The sequence below is a fragment of the Parus major genome, chromosome 20 (genome assembly GCF_001522545.3).
Source record: "Parus major isolate Abel chromosome 20, Parus_major1.1, whole genome shotgun sequence".
In the NCBI taxonomy this organism is placed as follows: domain Eukaryota; kingdom Metazoa; phylum Chordata; class Aves; order Passeriformes; family Paridae; genus Parus; species Parus major.
In genome coordinates this window covers 11,996,938-12,015,208 of record NC_031788.1, presented here as the reverse complement: position 1 = coordinate 12,015,208, position 18,271 = coordinate 11,996,938, and the positions used below count along the sequence as shown (strand labels likewise).

At 45.6% G+C, this 18,271-nt stretch overlaps 1 protein-coding gene across 1 annotated transcript in view; it reads right to left on the bottom strand.

The window, feature by feature from the left end:
* Positions 1-797: 797 nt before the first annotated feature.
* The window catches only part of BMP7 (bone morphogenetic protein 7), a 40,897-nt gene continuing 23,423 nt past the window's right edge, over positions 798-18,271 (bottom strand). The window contains exons 2-7 of the mRNA XM_015647943.2: positions 17,406-17,598; positions 7,474-7,622; positions 6,084-6,281; positions 4,752-4,828; positions 4,065-4,175; positions 798-3,564 (exon numbers count right to left, since the gene is read on the bottom strand). Of these exons, the coding sequence (XP_015503429.1) occupies positions 3,415-3,564; positions 4,065-4,175; positions 4,752-4,828; positions 6,084-6,281; positions 7,474-7,622; positions 17,406-17,598 (878 nt within the window). The 3' untranslated portion in view covers positions 798-3,414. The remainder of the gene's footprint in view (positions 3,565-4,064; positions 4,176-4,751; positions 4,829-6,083; positions 6,282-7,473; positions 7,623-17,405; positions 17,599-18,271) is intronic.

Below are 18,271 nucleotides of genomic sequence, written 5' to 3'. Positions count from 1 at the left end.
TCAGTCCAGGCCTACAGGAGCTGAGTAGGCCTCATTTTACATCCATAAAGGTCTTTCCACCGATGCTTTCCTGGACTGTCAGAGCAGCGCACAAAGCAAATTTACTTATGAATTTGTAAATAGAAGTAAAGAAGATGGCAGATTAAGTCCCAAATGCTGATGATTTAATCCACTGGCCCAGCAAATATATCTATGTAAACTGGCACAATTCTGCCCACAGTTCAGTGTAAACAAGAACCCCAAAATTTCTGCTGTGCCCCAAAGATATAATGGTCAGTTAATAGAGGGATTTAGACATTATTTTTTTCATTGCCTCCATAGCAATGCAGTGTGGTATCCACAGTAGGAAACCTCATGCCAGCAGCATCTCTCAAATATGCTAAAACAATCTAAATTAGAAAATGTCAGCTTCTTGGCTGATGTTTCTTTGGAGTTTCTTTCTTCCTTTCTTGTGCCTCTATAATTTTATTGGGATGACTAAATCTCTGAACTATGTTAGCAGTAAACAGAACTAATTTACCCCCTGCTTCTTTGAAACAGCTGCTGACAGCTGCACTATAATTCAATCATGGATCTTTGCAGCACAGACTGCAAAACACATCCATATTTTTGCTATTCTTCCCTCCCTGTTGGATTTGGACCGAAGGAGCTGCACCAAATAATGACATGTGACAGTTTTGCCCGTACATAGAGACTGAGCTGCATGAAAACAGAGGCTCAAGATGAAACATTGTCCAGCCAAAAAGGTTCTTTGAATAAAAGGAGAATAACCACACAGATACACAATGTCGTCGGGGTATCTTTTGTAAAGTTGCAATGATTTATTTTACTAGTTTGTACAAAAAAGGCTTCTGACAACTGCTCTATGAAAAGAACCAGAAATGTGTATGCATTTTTGCCAACTGTTAATAAATATCTTCTTAAATAAGGAAACAAATGTGTTTAGGAACCCAGAATCATTTTTCCTGCATGTGATTGAAAAGGAATTCAGAGATGGAAATAAATAATTCTTCTTCCGCTTGTGACAACTATTTACAGAAAAATGTACAAACAGTGAAGCTGATGTTGAGCCTAGCAACAGAAATCCTGTTATTATGCTTAAAAACAACAACAAAAAACCAAAACAGAAACAATCCCCACATAATATTTAATATATGAATCCTATACAGCAAGATACCGTGGTCCAAGTTAAAAATGCAACACACCAACACAGTGACCACCAACACTGAAACACCCGCAAGAGAAAACTAATCCTTGACTACTAAATAGGGGAAGTTCAGGCATGATTAGCTTTTAAGTTTCTAGGCAGCACCTGCACTTCCTTTAGGAGGTTTACAGAAGGTGTATATATGTGTACAATGTCAAAAGATGCTTCCTGTGTGTGTGATTTCAGTTCCTCACTCTAAACCAGGGCTGTGCTGAGGGCAGCTTTGGCTGTTTTAAGGTGGATGGTGCTGTCTGCAGGCTCCAGGGCTTTTGGCTCCAGCTGTTGTCCTGCTGTGTGTCCAGAGTGGGGAGGTTTGCTGGGTCCTGCCTGTGGAGGGTGCCTGCTGCAGCCAGGCTGTCCCTGCAGATGTTGGGTGGCTGGGGGGGATGCCAGGCACATCTGGCAACGTGGCAGCTGCTCACTAAAGCCCCCATCCAAAACCTACCAATGTCATGGATGGCCTTCCCCTTTCCCATCAGACTAATCCTGCTACTGAGAAAACTGCTGGGAAAACATCAATTGACTTAAATGAGATGAGAATTAGGCCATCAGAAACAAGTTTCCAATTTATTTCATAGACAGTAGGGTTTTTTTCTTCCTTTGCTTATTCTTTTTAAAGTGAGGCAGCTGGTCTGGATTTGATCTGTGACTTAAAGGGAGAAGAGCAGTGAGTGAAGTCCAGAATTTCATTTATCTTCTTTCTCTAACTCTCCTCTAAGGCAAGACATGGAGCCAAGTCTCCACTGTGGCTGCATGGCCCCATGTGTTCACTGAGCAGAGACCCATCTCCAGGGATTTATGGTGTCCTGGACCCATCTGTTGGAGGTTTAGCCTTTTTGAAGTTTGGAGATTTAGAGCTGGGTGTGCTGAACGCTGTGTTTTATTGGACATTATTTTCTTTTTATCTCCCTGGTGAAATTGATGCCAATCCTGTTTCTGTGCGTGCCAAAGCAGGGAATTGGTTTGTGATTGGTTACTGCAACTGTGTATTCTTCTTTGCAACAACTTTAATTGAGCCTTAATTGTTAAAGTGTGATGTTTGTGTAACCTGTGACTTTAAAAGAAGGAAAAAGAAAAGCCTTGAGGGGACATTTTCTTACTTCTGGTTCCAGCTTCTTGGTGGCCCTTGAAGGGGATTGTTTTGGGATTTGCTGAGGCGAAGCCAGGAGAGCAGGGGGTTTATCAGAAGCACTGGCCCCAGCAAGGAATGTTTCCTAGCACATTCCCAGTCTGTGTGGTGCTGGGTGCACATCCCAGCTCACAGCACCTTCCTCACTTGAGTCTCCATGTTCTTGGAAAAGTGCTGGGGCTTGTTCCCTCAGGGAAGTCAATGGACATTTTCCACACAGCAGCAGGATCTTCAGTCACACCTCTGCAACTGCTTAGGATGCCCCAGATAAACTTCAGCTTTAATCCCTGTTTCTCAGCATTTTGCTGCTTTCCTGTTTCAAGTTCACAGCAAATTGAAATACTTTCTGGCTGCAAGAGGAAATTTCCTTCCTTGTTGATAGAAAAAAAGTGCACCCATAAATTCTCGCTCTTTGAAGCGCTTTTCTTCAGTTCTTTTGCTTGCCAATTGATTTGTTTTATCTTTGCCTAATCTGTCCTTTGAATGTGTGTCAATCCACATCCAGCTTTTGCTACTGTAGTTTAAAACTGGATGCTGCATGTAATTTATCCTTGGTTTTGCTTATGAGATTGAAGCAGAGGGGTGGAAGCAATAATTCTCTAACAAAATACCTGTTCACTCCAGGTATATTTTGTTCACTTATTTTATTGCAAACCGTGTTACAGGAACTACACACACTTATTAGTCACAGCACAAGTCTCACCTTGGATAGATTATTACTGTTTTACTCACAATCAACACTGGTGAGTTTGCAATCTCCAGAAAGACTCATTTGCAAAAGTATGTACTGTAGGAGCCAATTTTGTAAGCAGATTTGGTTTTAAACAGTTTCTCTGGCTTGTTTCAGTTTACAAGCTCATTGTCTGTAATAAACTCAAACAAAATGTGTTCAAATGCCTCTTAAGATCCAGAAACTCTTCCATTGTCTGAACTTTCAGAGGTCTGGTCCTAAAATGGTTTGGGACTTTTTTCAACCCATGGCTGGAGCACCAACCTTTCCCCCTCCCCCACAGAAGCCACACAAACCCACTCTTTACAAATAACTTCTTTTGCTTTCTTCTTTCTCTTTCCTACAAATCTAGTGGCAGCCACATGCTCGTACCACCATGTTCCTGTATTTTTTTAGGATAACATTGGAGCTGTCATCAAAGTAGAGCACTGAGATGGCATTGAGTTGTGTAGGAGCGCAGCAGGGTTTCGGCACAGTCTCTGGGTTTATAAAGTGAACCTGGGGAATGAAAACAGAGGAATGTTAAGGTTTAATTTTCCCCTCTCCTCTCCCATATTCTTCTTTCCTGGACAACCTTCTGCCTGTCCCATACCCTCACCCAGACAGAGCTGAGCTGCATAACTTTGGGATTCACTGACCCCAAATCCACTTTTGGTGGCAGCACAGAGTGGATCCTCACAGTTTTCCTAAGAGATGCTGATAGTGGGTCTCATGCCTTGCTCTTTCCTTCCTATGCAGTGGGACTAAACCCCCATTGCAGTGTCTATCCCAGGGCCCTTTCAAGCCAGAGAGATCCTGCCAATGCCTGCAGCAAAGACAGGGTCATTTCTGGCCAGGCACCAATTCAGGCCACTCAGGCAGACCTGTGGAGCCAGATGCTGCAGGCACCTTGAGAGCCAAGGCAGATCTTCCTTCCCCTGATAGCTTGGAGACCCTTTTGTGTATAAATTTATTTCTGAGTAGATGTAAGCCTGTGTTAGGAGATAGGGTGCACCTACCAGTGTCTGTACAATGGCGTGATTTGTAGCATTCATGTAGGAATTCAAGGGGAAAGCACATTCTCCTTCACAGTAATAGGCAGCATAGCCCTCCGGAGCAATGATCCAGTCCTTGGTTAAATTGAATCCATTGGATTGTGGAGAAAGACAGAAATGCAGTGAAACAAAGAGCCAACCAGCACATACATCTAAACATCCATACAGCCATGCACAGTTACAGTGGCCTGCAAAAAAAAAAATCTGGCCCCCTGGCCTTGCTAAAGCTCTGTTACAGGCCTCTAAAGTGCCTGCTCTTCCTGGAGGGACACATCCCACATTGCCACTGTGCCCACAGAGCAGCTGAACACCTGGGTTCAGTTGTTCATGCATTCAGCAGTGCCCTCCTGGCTGTCCACAAGGATCACTTCACCCAGCAACACGATGCAGACACAGGCTTTCAGAAAGCAAAATGTCTTTAACCAGGTCTAAAAGAATGGGCAGATGAAAATGAAGAGCTGTGTGTGCCCTCAGCACTGCCAGAGCACCCCACAGCTCCTCAGAAGGACCTGAGTTTGTTGAGCTTCCAGCCAGTCTCACACTAAACATTTGTACACCCAACTTGGCAGAAGCACTCAAACATGCTAAAGGCAGCATACAATATTTTTCCCCTTCAGGAAAAACACCCTGAATGGCCTGTGCCAGCCTTACCTGCCACCCCAGGTCCCTGAAGCTGACGTAGAGCTCGTGTTTCTTGCAGGCCTGTCGCTGGTCACTGCTGCTGTTCTCTGTCAGGGGACAATGGTGGCCATGAGCTTGGGCTGCCCCAGCTCCCACAGCCCTCAGCAGGGAGCGAGGCATCGCTGCTCGGCTGCTGCACTCACAGCTTTTTGGTTTTTTAGCTGTTTTAATCATATAATAATGGCTGGGTTCAACATATATGAGATGTACTTCTGGCTTTTTTGTGCAAAGCCAAAAAGGCCTGGGGAAGTAGGGTTTTTTTTGTCTTTATTTTTTTTTCCCCTGGACTTCCTCTGACCTCCTAATAGCACCACACAGATCACTGATTATTGCCTGTACATAAAAGGAGGATAGGTGCAGTTTTAAAGATTTGTCCATTCTGGATGTGAAGCCTGAGCAGAGACCCAAGCAGAAGGAATGGCTCAGGGAGAATTTCTTCACTGAAAGTGTGGTCAGGCATTGGAAGGAGCTGCCAGAAAGGCAGTGGGGTCCCATCTCTGGAGGTGTTCAAGGGACTGGACCTGGAACTCAGTGCTCTGGGCTGGTTGGCAAGGTTGGAATTGGTCAAAGGTTGGACTTGATGATCTTGGAGGTCTTTGCCAATGTTAATGATTCTATAAAAACATAGATTTTTTTTTTTTTCCTGGTCTTTCTGCTCCTCACAAGCTCTCCTTCCATGCAGTGAGGCACTCCCAGAAGCAGCTAGAATTTGCTGCTGCCTCAGCAGAGCCAGCCCTGAGCTGTGGCTCCTGCTGGGACCATCACCAAAGGCCTGTTACTCTGAGGTATCACATAATTAAGCCACATTTCTATTTCAAATGCCTGATGGAGTTCTCTTCCAAATTAGGAAGTGCTGCTCCCCCCAGAATAGCCGTGGTTATCCTGAGAATGAATGGATTTTCCTCTTCCATGAAAGAATTTGGGGATGACTATGCTTTTTAGGGGCTAAACTTAAAATCACAAGGCCTGAAAAGGAACAGCATCTGGATTCAGATCCACTGATCACTTGCTCATTGCTTTAATGTAATTATCTTCAACTTCAAAATGAGAATTTATTTCGTATGGGAGGAGTTTTTTCTGGTTAGGCGCTTGGAGTATTTTTTAAATTTGGATTAAGAAATCCCTCAATTCAACATTTCTTCAAAGAAACATGCTTTCTCCTGACATTTTTGGAACAACCCTAACCCCACACAGTTTTCAAACCAGTGGTGGGCCAAAGGGACAGCAAAGAGATAACGTGTGAGAAACGGTTCCCAGGTCACCCCACGGGCAGAAAGGGGGACCCAGGCAGCTGTGCCATACCTGCAACGTTGGACACCCGGAAAGCCTCCTGGTTCTTTGGTGCTTTGGATCGGTTCTGGCTCCTCTGCTTTCCCCCCGTGGAGCGGATGCTGCGCAGGTGGACCTCGGTGGCTTTGAAGAAGGCGACGGTGAAGGGCTGCTTGTTCTGCGGGCCGTGCCTCCCGATGAGCCCCGCCAGCTTGGGGTTGATGCTTTGTCCTGCAGACACAACAGCCTGGTGAGAGCTCCTGCAGCAGCTGTGCCAGCAGCCAGGGTAACACAGGGCAGAGCTGCTGCCCTTCAGGGTCATTCCTGGGCCTGCCATCAACCCTCTAAAGACCTGGATTTGTTGGCCAAAGCTGCTTTGTCAGAACAAGAGCAGCTCAGCACAGCACACTTCATTTTATGTCTGGGTGTAAAAGTTATATTAAATAGTCCTACATATAATTATTTTACCCCAAATCCGCTTAGCATTAACTTTTCCTGCATTCTTTAGAGGGGTTTCTTCAAGTTCACCAACCTATAATTTGAAGTGATCCTATAAAAGGAACCATAAAACTCAGCCCATAGGAGCACTAAATTCCCACTGGAAGGTTATTAGCTTAAAGTAAAAATGCCTTGTATGAAATGCTGACAGAGTTCCAGATACACCTTAGCTGAGAGAAACAAATGTTTGGAGACATTTTGCTTATTGCTGCATCTTGCCATCGCTATATCTGATAACTTTGTACAAAACTTTGATTATCATCCATGTGTCCTTCATCTTGGGCTTTAGAATAATTAGATTTGTTGGTAAAAGACAATTAGTAGGTTTCTGTGTAGAATTAAATCATTTTTTTACAAAAAAAGGCAAGGAGAGGGTAGCAGTGGGAAATTTAATTTTTCCCCCTGGTGCTGTCGAGGGATGTCTGGGTGCTGCTGTGAAGTGCAGAGGTGATATCCAGGATTATTCTGTCCCAAGTTACTGAGTGCTGCTGCTAAACCCAAATTATGTTAATGGTTTTGTGATCCTTTTGCTAAGGACAGAGCTGGGCCTTGTCAGCCACAAATCAAACGTGCCAAAGTACAGCTGACACTTTCCTGGACAAGCCCTGCAAGGCAGCCTGGCCAGGGAGAGTGGGAAAAGGGCTCTCAGCTCATTTGTTTTATAAGATTTTTTTTTCTTAAGTAGACTATTTGTTTCATGATTACAGCTCATGTAACAGCAGACACAAAGAAAAATTGGGGGTTGCTTTATTTTCATTTTTTACTTCACTTAAATCCTCAAGGATTGCCCAAGCACAGTTGCATCAAAGTCCAGCAGGGCTTACAGCACACGGTTACAGAATGCAAAGATGAATGTTTGGTGCTTCCCCTGGCTGGGAATGACGTGCCTGGCACGGGGAGCCCCTGGCTGGTGGGTGCCACTCACCATCAGTGCCCTCCACAGAGAGCTGCAGGCCAAGGTTGTGCTGGGGATTCACCACCCAGTGGTTACTGGTGGCGGTGATGTCAAACACCAGCCACCCTTCCTCTGCAGCCCAGATCGTCCTGGAGTCCAGCAGGAACAAGTCTGAGTCCCTGGAAGCAAGAAGCAGAATTCCCAGTTAGCCAGGATTGCCACTGGAGTCTCCAGAAGTTTCCTCTAGGCAGTGAGTGGGGTTGGGGTTTCAGAGAGTGGGGCTGGGCTGGTGGGTGCTCCCCTCTAATCACCCTCAGATGAAGCTTCTCTCCTCTTCCAAAAAGACAGGATGGGTTGAAGCAGAGCTGAGGTGGTCTGGAGTTACTTTGCTGCTACAGCTAAACTTGAGCTCCTGATGAAACTTCAAAAAATGCTTGCCAGGCACAGATCTGCAGAATTGCTGTTTGCATATGCAAACCCGCTAATTGGGCAGACAATGCTGCTCATTAGCCTTTCCACACATAATTTCCTGACTTTCCTGCATAGCTGTAGCCTGGTGCAAGCCAGCTGGAGCACTGGTGTGCATACATTAACACGTGTAGTGGGTTGATTCTAAATTTGCTCATCTGAGGTTACAGACAACTGATTGAGGCAATAACCCTCTGCACAGTCACAGGTCTGCACCACTGGGGTCACAATCTCTAATCTTTTTTGGGTTTTTTTTTAAAAGTCTACTGCTGGGTTACTCTAGCTGAAGAAATAATAGCAGAAAATGAAAAATATCCTAAATAGGGAGAGTCTGTTCTTTTGAAAATGTTGAAATTATTTCAGATTTACCAGATGTTGCCTGGCAAATTTCTGAAAAATTAAAATCTGAGAAAACACAGGTTCTGTAAAGGAAGGAGTCTTATCAGAAAAAAAAAGGAGATAGAAGATTAAAAATGGATGTTGTTGCAGTTCTTTTATAAAAAATCACTTTAAAAGAGTAACAATGGTGGTGGAAGTGTCTAGACAAGTCCTGTAAGAGCTGTTTTGTACCTACAGTGAACAAACATGATAACTTGTTCAAGTGTAATTATATCCTTTTGAATGAAGAACTATCCTTGAAAAACCCTTTAATCACATCCTCAAAGCTTTAAAAGGCCTTATGAATTTTATCACTATGGATTTGTCAGTGCTAATACACATATTTAGATGTGTTCACACAGTGTCTCTGCACGAAACATCAAGTGATCAGAAATAAATCTGGGGAGAGCTGCTGGCATAAGGGCTTTTGACTCACAGCTTTTAGTGATTCTTTTCCCTTTGGCATACCAAGAAATTAGAAGCTTTTTTCCCACACAGAACAGGAATGGAGGGGGTTTTGCAATGCTTTTACTATTTCGTTTTCCTCTCAACCTCAGTGGGCCAGAGTGTGTGTGAGCTGATGCTTTCCCCCGTGAGCTAAGGGATGTCACCACCCACCTCTGCTGGCTTACATGAAATTCAGTTTCTGAAATGAGTTGCTGCAGAGCACGTGAGCACACGGCCCAGGGTGTGCAAGAAGAGGATTCTGTGTTTCCTCCCTAAAGCAGGATGGATTTGGATGGAATACGCTGCCAAACACGCAGCCGGTGCTGCTGAGGGTGCAACCAGTGCTTGCAAAGTTCTGGGGTGTGGAAACTGGACTTGCTGCAACAGCTCCTTGCTAAGGCAGAGGGGATCCCATGGGAATATTCCAGTGGGTGTTGGGGAGCCAGAGTGGGTGGCTCAGGAAGGATCCATGGTGCAGCAATGCAGAGGCTCGGTGCAGGTGCTGGGAGCTCCCAGGAAAGCTGAAGTTAACCAGGATCACATCAGCTACAGCAATGCAAGATGCTCAGGCTCTAACCAGGGGACAAATTCCTGGGGTTTCATCCCCACCCAGGAGCAGTGGCCCTGTCCCCACAGCCCAGGACACCTCCCACCCTTCCCTGTTTACAGCACACCAAACCAAACACATCCCAGAGGAGCCAGGGGTGAGGGAGTCTCGCATGGATTGGCCCTTTCCAGTGGCTGAGGCCAAGTTTCCAGGAGGAAAGGGTTTTTATATTCACACATTACATTATTTAGGCATGGCCTCTGACTGGAACTCATGATTCACACAAGGTTTAGTTAACAGGGACTTGGCTCGCTTGGTTTTCTCCCCTTGTATTTCGCAGGTTGATGATAGTAGCAATCATGATAATTTTTTTGTTTTTAGCTACTGCCCAACTGCAGTATTATTACTCAGAAAAAACAGCCTTTAAGCTTCCCATGCTGACATGATGCAATCGGGATAAGAGACAACACGAGGCATCAAGTACCAGGGTGAGTCAGTCTGGGAAATTGTATAATGCGTTTGTTTTCCTGTAGTTACAGCAATGTGCAAACAATAGGCCTGGAGGGGAAGCCCGAAGTGAGAGATCAAAGGGACCCACTGAAGGGAAATGTCCTTCCCACACACACTTGGAACATTTGGACCCCAAAAAGCCCTTTGGAGTCAGATGCCCTTTGGAGGAGTTCAAGAGCTCCTGGATTAGCGCTTTCTGCCCTGGCCCACCAGCAGTGGCCAGGGGTGGGATGCAAAACCTCGTTGGTGTTGCAAGCACAGGCTCCTGAGATTGTGGCTCCTGTTCTGATGAAAAGAAACCTCTCATTCTTTATAAAAAGAACAACCTCCTTTAAGTGGAATGTCCTGCTCTCCAAAGACAGGCAAACAGCATTAAATCACCAGCTAATAGCCAGCCCTTGAGATATCTTTGTTGGACAAGACACAGTAAACACAGCAAGGAAATGTTGTTCTGCTAAGACTTAAACAACATTTATTCTGAGGGCTCCCATCTAATGACTTATCACAGAAGATAGTGCTGGTTAAGTCTAACTAATGTGGCTGCTTTGGGTTTTAGCTGTGAGATAAAAATCAGAGCCCAAAGAGAAAAGGTTTCTAGGGCACATCTCACTCTGTACCTCAGCTTCCAACTGTGAACTCACTGAGCACGTTCCTGGAGCGATGTGAGTGATGGCTCTGCAGCAAGGAGGCAAAAAAATCCCTTTGGTTCCTTGGCCCTGCATTCAGTTCCTTCATTTTAGAACTTTGGTGCATGCAAGAAATCGTACCGTGCCTTTTTCCAGAGCAAGAGATAGGAAAAGCACATGATCCTTCTTTTAAAAAAAATTAAGCTGGGACATGGAAATGTTAATGTCTAGATTAGAGTTACATAAATTACAAAGTCTGGATCCAGACCACAAGAATGTTCTGTTGAGACCACATCAAAATGGCTGAGTGTTCAAAGAACTGACATCAGCGGGAGTGTCAGAGCTTTTAACAGTGATAAAATTTGGGGCTTTCTGCTCGGTTTTCTCAAGCATCAGGCTGTCAGTGGAGCCTGAGATGAAGGCAGGAGGTTGGTATTTGCCTGCTGATGTCTTTGGTAGTGTCCAGCACTGGATGCCAGACAGGAGAGTCACCTCCTGTTAGAAAGCACTCCCAAAAATTTGTCTGCAGGTCACAGAAGTGCTGTGTGGTCTGTGAAACTTCCTTAGAGGAGTTGTTTTCTGGGCTCAGGGGTGAGTAACGAGTGAGGGTGGCTGGGCAGGATGCATGTGAGATCGTGTCTGGGAAGCAGCTGGAGCTTTGGAGGTGGAAGGGCTGATGCTGGTAAGGAAAGGGATCACAAATATTTAGTGAAAGGGCTGGAAGAAGTGAGGATTGTGGGGATGAGCACAGAAATAAGAGAACACAAGTACAGAAAAGGCAGGGAAGGGAAGGATAAAGGAAATTGTTGTAACATGGCAATTCTAAATTAAGAGAAAGGATTGACAACTCTGAAGCTTCATGAAAATAGTATGTATGTCTTCTTTGCTTTTTGCTGGGGTACTTTTTCAGTCTCTGGGATGCAGTTTGGTTTGAAGCCATAAACACTAGAAATATATTCAAAAAATGAGAGGTGCTGCATCTGCCCCATCACCTGCCTGAGTGAAATGGGGCAAGAGGAGAACATGGATGAAAAGATGAGAGATAGAAATTCTGCATTAGCAAGAGAACAGGAGATAAAACTCTGCATTTATAGACTTTGATGCTGTAAGGTCTACACTATTTTAGGACAGTCCTCTTGCCAAGCAGTCCCTGCTTTTCCGTCTGTTTTCTTCACTCACTGAACCCATCCCGCTCGTCAGCCCTGTTATTTCAAGCTGCTGGTTGACAAGTGGTAGTAAACACTAATGAGCACTTCCAAGTGGGATAAAAATAAATGGGAGAATGGACAGGCAGCAGCAGTGAAGGTGACTCTTGGCAATTTCCATTGCACTGTAAGACAAGGTGATTTCTGTCACCAGCCAGCGCTCGGTGCTGGGAGCAGCCTCAGAGCCCCAGCTCACCCAGCTCTGTCCTGACAGCAGCAGGTCCTGCTGTCCCCTGCCTGCATCAGGGACAGGCAATCCCTCAGCCCAGATCCCTCAGGGCTGCTCTGATCCCTCCCTGCTACCTGCAGGAATTACAAATTACAGTGTTTTAACAGCAACCGTACAGCAGCACCTTGCAACAGCTTTTGAATGGCTTTACAAACGTGGGTGAGGCCTCCTGCTTCTGTTTTAAAGTAGGAAACACTTGAGGCATGGATATGGTGAATTCTTATTGATTCAGCATGTAAACCACAGTGTTTAAGCCAGGAGCACAATCCTCTCCTCTTGACTCACATTCTAACCCTAGAGGGGCTGCTTGGGTCACAGGCATGGTGCAAGTTTTCCAGCAGACAGCCCAAGGACAGAGCTGGCAGGGGGGGAAGGGGGTTATTCACAGCCAGGTTTGAGCAGGTGGAGGGAGGAGAAGGCAAAAAGAGCATCCTGGGAGGGTGAGAGGAGATGTGGGGTTAGAAGACATCTGTTTGGATTAAAAACCTGCCGTATCCAGATTCCAGTTTGCTTGGTGTCATTGCTTAAAGTCAGCTGCAGCTGTCCAAAGACAAGCTTAGGAAAATATTTTTCAGACTTTCCTACTTTGAGAGGGCCCCAGGATCTCCCTGGGCCTCTCCCTGGCACGTTTGCAACACCCTCTGTACACAGACCTGATGCAGCCCTCCTCCCACACCTTCCCTTCCCTGGGCCTGGGATCCTCTGCTTATCCTCCCCTCTCCCCAACACTGATAAAAGCTCTCCCCACTGATAAAAGCTCTCCCCACTGATAAAAGCTCTCCCCACTGATAAAAGCTCTCCCCACTGATAAAAGCTATCCCCACTGATAAAAGCTATCCCCACTGATAAAAACTCTCCCCACTGATAAAAACTATCCCCACTGATAAAAGTTCCCCCATGCCTCGGGCAGGAGCCACCAGCCAAACACAGCCCAGGAGCTCTGCCAGGTGAAGGGATGTCCACAGCAGGAATTCTGTTTGCTAGAGGTGTTTTCCAAGGATTGGCCTGAAAGCTGGCTGTGCTGGTAGTGAAACAGGTCTGTGTAAATTCTGTTGAACCTAGGGGAAAATTAAATTCACTTTAAAATTGCAGCAGATTCTTAATTCTGCTTTGTGTGCTTCTAGTAGCTGTGTTGCCTTTCTTACACAGTGTTGGAGAAGGGTAAAATCGAGATCTCAGAGGCTGATTAAATGGCAATGGGAGTTTGTTTGATGCAACATGTTGCCTAAACATGAAGCCTCTTGTAAAAGCAGTGCTGAGATGAGGTTATACACACATCTCTGCCACTTTCCATGCAGCTGTTTCTGCTCAGCACTGAAGGGCTGTTCATTAGTGCATCACTCACCCAGCAAGGACCCACTGGGCTTTGCAAAATGCCTCCTGCAGCTCCTCAAGTGAAGAGTCATACCTTGCTAAGTTCAGGATTTGTCAGAGGTTTTTGCAGGCTGCAGTGGCTTTTAGGAATGGTCTGAAGGAGAAAAGCAGATGCAGCTCTGTTGGTGGAGAGCTGCAGGATCTCTATGCTCCAGCTGCCTTGCTGCTTGCTGAGAGATAAATGTAGTTATCAACTGAATTGCAGAAAAGTCACCAAAAAATTATAATCAAAGCTATTTTCAGCATTTGTAGACACTGTCACAGTGCTGGGGCACATCATTAAATCAAACTGTGCTGTGCTGTGCCATCCCCAGAAGGATCACGCTGCTGCCAAAAAAAGCTCCAAAAAGAAGGCACATCTGCTTAATGGGCTGGGTGGGCCCAAGCCTTTCTTAGGTACTAGAATTACATGTTTCAACCCACAACATGGAACCAGACTCCAAAGAATGGCAGAAAGGGGTCTGGAGAGGGGCTCAGGTTTGATCTGGTGCAGCAGTGGTGTAGTTTGAAGCTCAAGCTAAAGTGTTCCAGCTGCAAGTCAAACCCAGGAATGCATCCTGCAAGATCTGATTTTTCTGCAGGGCTGGTAACATGAGCATTCAAATCACTACCTTTGAAGCCCTTGAAATCCATAATGGCCACAAAGTGAACATGTAACAACTACATTTCAATTACCAAAGGCTGGTCAAGTACCTGGTTTTATTCTCTCTAGTAACAAAACTCTCATCGACATCAAAGGGATTGGGATTCACTCTGCAGTGCAAGTGCTGGGTCCAACGAAATAGGAGATGTAACTCTGGGATGAGATATTTCAGCCTCAAAAGGTGCAGACAGAAAAGCAGCATTGAGCTCTGAGCTTTAGGGCAGCTCCACAGTCTGAATTTTTTCTGCAGCTTCAGGTTAATCAGCTGAGGGGGATGCCCTGAGTGAGCACTGGGATCTGCTTTGCTCTCCCTCCTTTTCCAAGAGGGAGGAGACTTGAGCAGCACCCAGCTCCACCTTCAGCTCCCACTGGGAAGGGTTTGTCACCACCACCATGGACTGCATGTCCTGCTGCTGTCACCCTTCTCAGGTCAGTCACTGGCTTTGTAAAACCTTCCCAGGCTTTTGGGGGAGTGAGCCACAAAGTCCAAAGAGAAGTTGGACATGAGTCACTGGACTTCAAGCTATGCACTCGAAAGCTTTGAGACATGTTATACCAGTTAAAACATCATCAGTGTGTGTGATATTTGGGACATTTTTGTTCATGAATGTACTTGTTTGCCTAAAGTGAATAACTGATGCTGTGTGCCTAAGGAATGCTGTGCATGCCTTTTTATCACAGAGATGTTGCCAGTTTGAAGAGCTTGCCTTGCAACAAAAGATTTGGAAAAGTCAGAAAGAATATTTGAATCATTTGGCCTGATTTCCTACAAACACCTGTAATAATATCTTCAGTCCAACTGAGATATAATTTCTAGTAGTCCCAAGTCAAGTGGCATCTCCTCTGCTGCAAAGGACAGGGCTGGGCTCTCATTTTCACTGTCAGGTTGAGTAGGTGGATGGGGGAGAGTTTCCACCCTGCAAATGTTTGTGCTGCTGAGGGGCAGAATTTCAGGAATAATCTGCTGGGGGTGCAGCTGTTGCTCTGGAAACACCTAAGCCTGTATTTTTCACTGACAATGAAGTGCACACAAGAGATGTTGCTGGTTAGATGCCTCCAACCTGTCTGAACTCGTGAAGTCATTAAACGCTGAGCTGCTCATACCTCTGCTTTATGTGAACCGAGGGCACCATCACACCCTCCAAACTGCAGGCTCCTCTGTGGTTTAACTGAAAATCCTTCAGCACATCTCACAGAGGAAAATCCCTGCAGCCACCCTCAGCTTGAGCTCTGCAGCTCTGTGCTGTGTCTCAGAGCTGTCCTGCTCTCTGCCCTGGCTGAGGTGATGCTGAGCTGCCCCTGGCAGGAGCTGCTGTGTCTGGAGAATCCCCTCTCCTTTCAGCTCTCCAAAGGCAATCCCAGCAGTGCTTCTGTGTCAGCAGAAGGAAACCCAAAGGCAGCAGAGGTTTCCCTGCCTGTGTGGGGAGGAGGGTTTGGCTTTGTTTTGCTGCTGTTGCTAACAACGTCAGATGGGGATGACTTTCCAGCAGCTCAGGATGAGACAAACAGCCAAGGAAGCATCAAAGTGAAAGGGTGGGTTTTGATCAACACTGGAGAGGGTTTGTTTTCTTTCTCCACTTGCCCAATGACACACTGACTTGGATGACTGGGCTGTGACAGAGCTGGGTGGAAAATGTCAGTGGAAAAATGCAGAAAAAGAGCAAATATTTTTACAAATGTTAGTGACAATATTTTTACCTTTCGTCAAACCAAACCAACAGGAATATTTTTTCAGGACAAACTGTTCAAAACTCGCCATAGCCTGTGCCAAAATGTATGCTAAAGGGGAATATGGATGAACACTCATTAAAAATAGTGTTTCTGTGGTGAATATGATGTAGTAAAATTGCATCTAATCTTGTGGCTGGAACATCTGTATACTTAGCAAGATTCCTCACCTCTTCCAGAGAGTGGTTGATGTATATGCCTGCCCTTTGCATACATTTTTTTTCCTTTAGGAATAGGAATTAGTGGAGGAGGCAGTTTGCAGAAGCATTTGCTGCTCCATCCTCTCGAAACAAAGTCATAACAAACTTTTGGATGCACCATGGTAAAATTAAGATATCAGATTTCATTCTGACTCTGTCAGTAGGATTCCTAGGGTGCACCTCACTCATCAGGACGTGAGGGAGAACTTCCCTGGCATCTGATGAGGAAGGTCATTTACTCCAGAGCAGGTTCCTGGCAATCCCCCAGTGCCCTGGCACACAGGTTGGCTCCTGTGCCTCCTCCTCCTCTGCCAACACATCTACAGTTTCTGCTCTTCCCAAAACTGGAAAGTCATCCCTGCAGGCTTGTACCTAAATAATCTACTCAAGAAATACAGCCAAGGGAAGCTGCTGCCTCTGGAGTGGCCCAGGAGGGAATGAACTGAAATGTTCTGATGGGTTCTGTGCACAGTTCTGGCTTGTTGCCTTCTCCTTTAAGGAAGGCTTGGTTGAAATGCAGTTTGAATTACCAGTGTTTGATAAAAACATATTCATTTTAGCACAGTTCCCAAACATAGCAAATAATTGCATCATTAGAAATGCCAGGAGAACTGTGAATTTTAAGCTATAAAATTAGAATTTTAGATGTGGAAGAAAACACACCAGTGGTTAAAATATTTTTACCATCCAGCAAAGCCAGTTGAAATTTTCACCATTAAAAAAAGGTTGACAAGGTTTCCTGACATACTTCAAGTTTTTCTGCATCTTTATTAGCTCTTATAAAACTATAAAGCCAGAGTCCTGATTATACTTCTTTTTCTTACCCTTTTGGACTTTTCACTTTTTAAATCCCTAGTGTTTCTCTTTTCATAAACCTAAATTAGGACTGTAGTATTATTGGCCCATATTTAGTAGTCCTAAAGAATAACTTCTGACTAGAATGTGATTGTAAATACTTTTCATGTAAATAAATGCAATCTCACTTTTGGTAGGATTTGTATGCAAAAGAAATATGTGTAAATGAAACTGAGTGCCTCTGATAAGTGGTTTGGGATTGCTGATTAATTGGAACTAAAACCAGATGAGAAAATTGAACATATGTTCTTATTCAAGTTCCCTGGACGATTTGTCAGGGAGCTTGGCATACATTAATAATTGCTTGGAAGGGATTTAATAGCTCATCTTGTAGTTTTGCACATGCAAAACAATCAGTCAATATAAAAAGCATGGTGTCATCTGTCTTTGTTAATTAGGGAGCTTGAATGCCTTCAGTAATAAGGGTTAGTAATTAAGCTACAATTCCAAAGGAAGCATTTGGTTTTGCCACCTCAGGATCCATCAGAGGCAGGAGGAAGGAGTGGGGAGATACTTCCAGAAATCATTAAATATTCCTGGTTTATGGTAGTTTTCCTGCACTAGGACACAGCCAGGCTGCTCCCAGAGGCAGAGCAGGAGCGCTGGGGATGCTCCCAGGACATCCATCCCCAGTCACACCCACGGGAGCTGGGGTTCCCTGCACAGCCCCGCTGTCAGAGCCAGCTCAGCACCCCTGGATCCCTGCCTGTAACTCCCTGCAGGAGCCAGTGCTTCCAGCGGGCTCTGCTCACCTTCCCGGGTGCTCCTGCAGCACCTGGTAGACGCTGATCTGGAAGGTTTCGTTGTCGAAGCGCTCGCGGATGTAATCCTTGTAAATCCTGAACTCGGCCGCCGTCACCGCCTCTCCCTCCGGGATCCGGGACAGATCAAACCTGAACTCTCGGTAGTGGCAGCGCTGATGGTGAAACTCTCTGTCATGCTCCACTGAAACAGAAAACAGCCCATTAGCCACCTGCTTTGTTCCCCTTCCCCTCGCCATCAAACACGCTCGCGAGTTGCCACAACAGAAAAGGGCAGGAATATCTGATTGCACATAGGAAACACCAGCCTCTGTCGGGGCTATTATAGGCAGATTTGTGTTTATCAGGCTGCCTTTGGAACAGTTTTACTGTTGGCTGGTACAGGGGGCCATTGTGTTTTAATGATTTTTGGCAGCTTTGTGCTTGACAAGTGACTCTGGACATTTGCCACCGATAAGGACCGAGCTGCTGTGGGAAGGAGCTGAGACAAACAGATGGGGCTTTTCAGGAGTGCTGGTTCTTGGCCTGGCTCTGCTTCTGACAACCACACACACACACACACATACCCACACACTATAGACACAAATTCCAGCCCTTGAGGCTTTTCATGCCAGGGATCCACGTTTGGTGCCAGCTGAACTCATCACAAGCTCACGGCTCCGCTCTGCAGGGTGAAAGCTTTCATTTTAAAGGACCTTTAGTGACAAGAGCTGTGGAGCAACTGTTCAAAGTGAGGGACTTTCTTCCACCTCCCAGCCCTGACTGTGAAATAACAAGTGTCACATCCTCCCAGGCCAGTGTTGGGGTGTGTGTTATCCCAGGGGTGACAGGGACAGCCAGTGTTGGGGTGTGTGTTA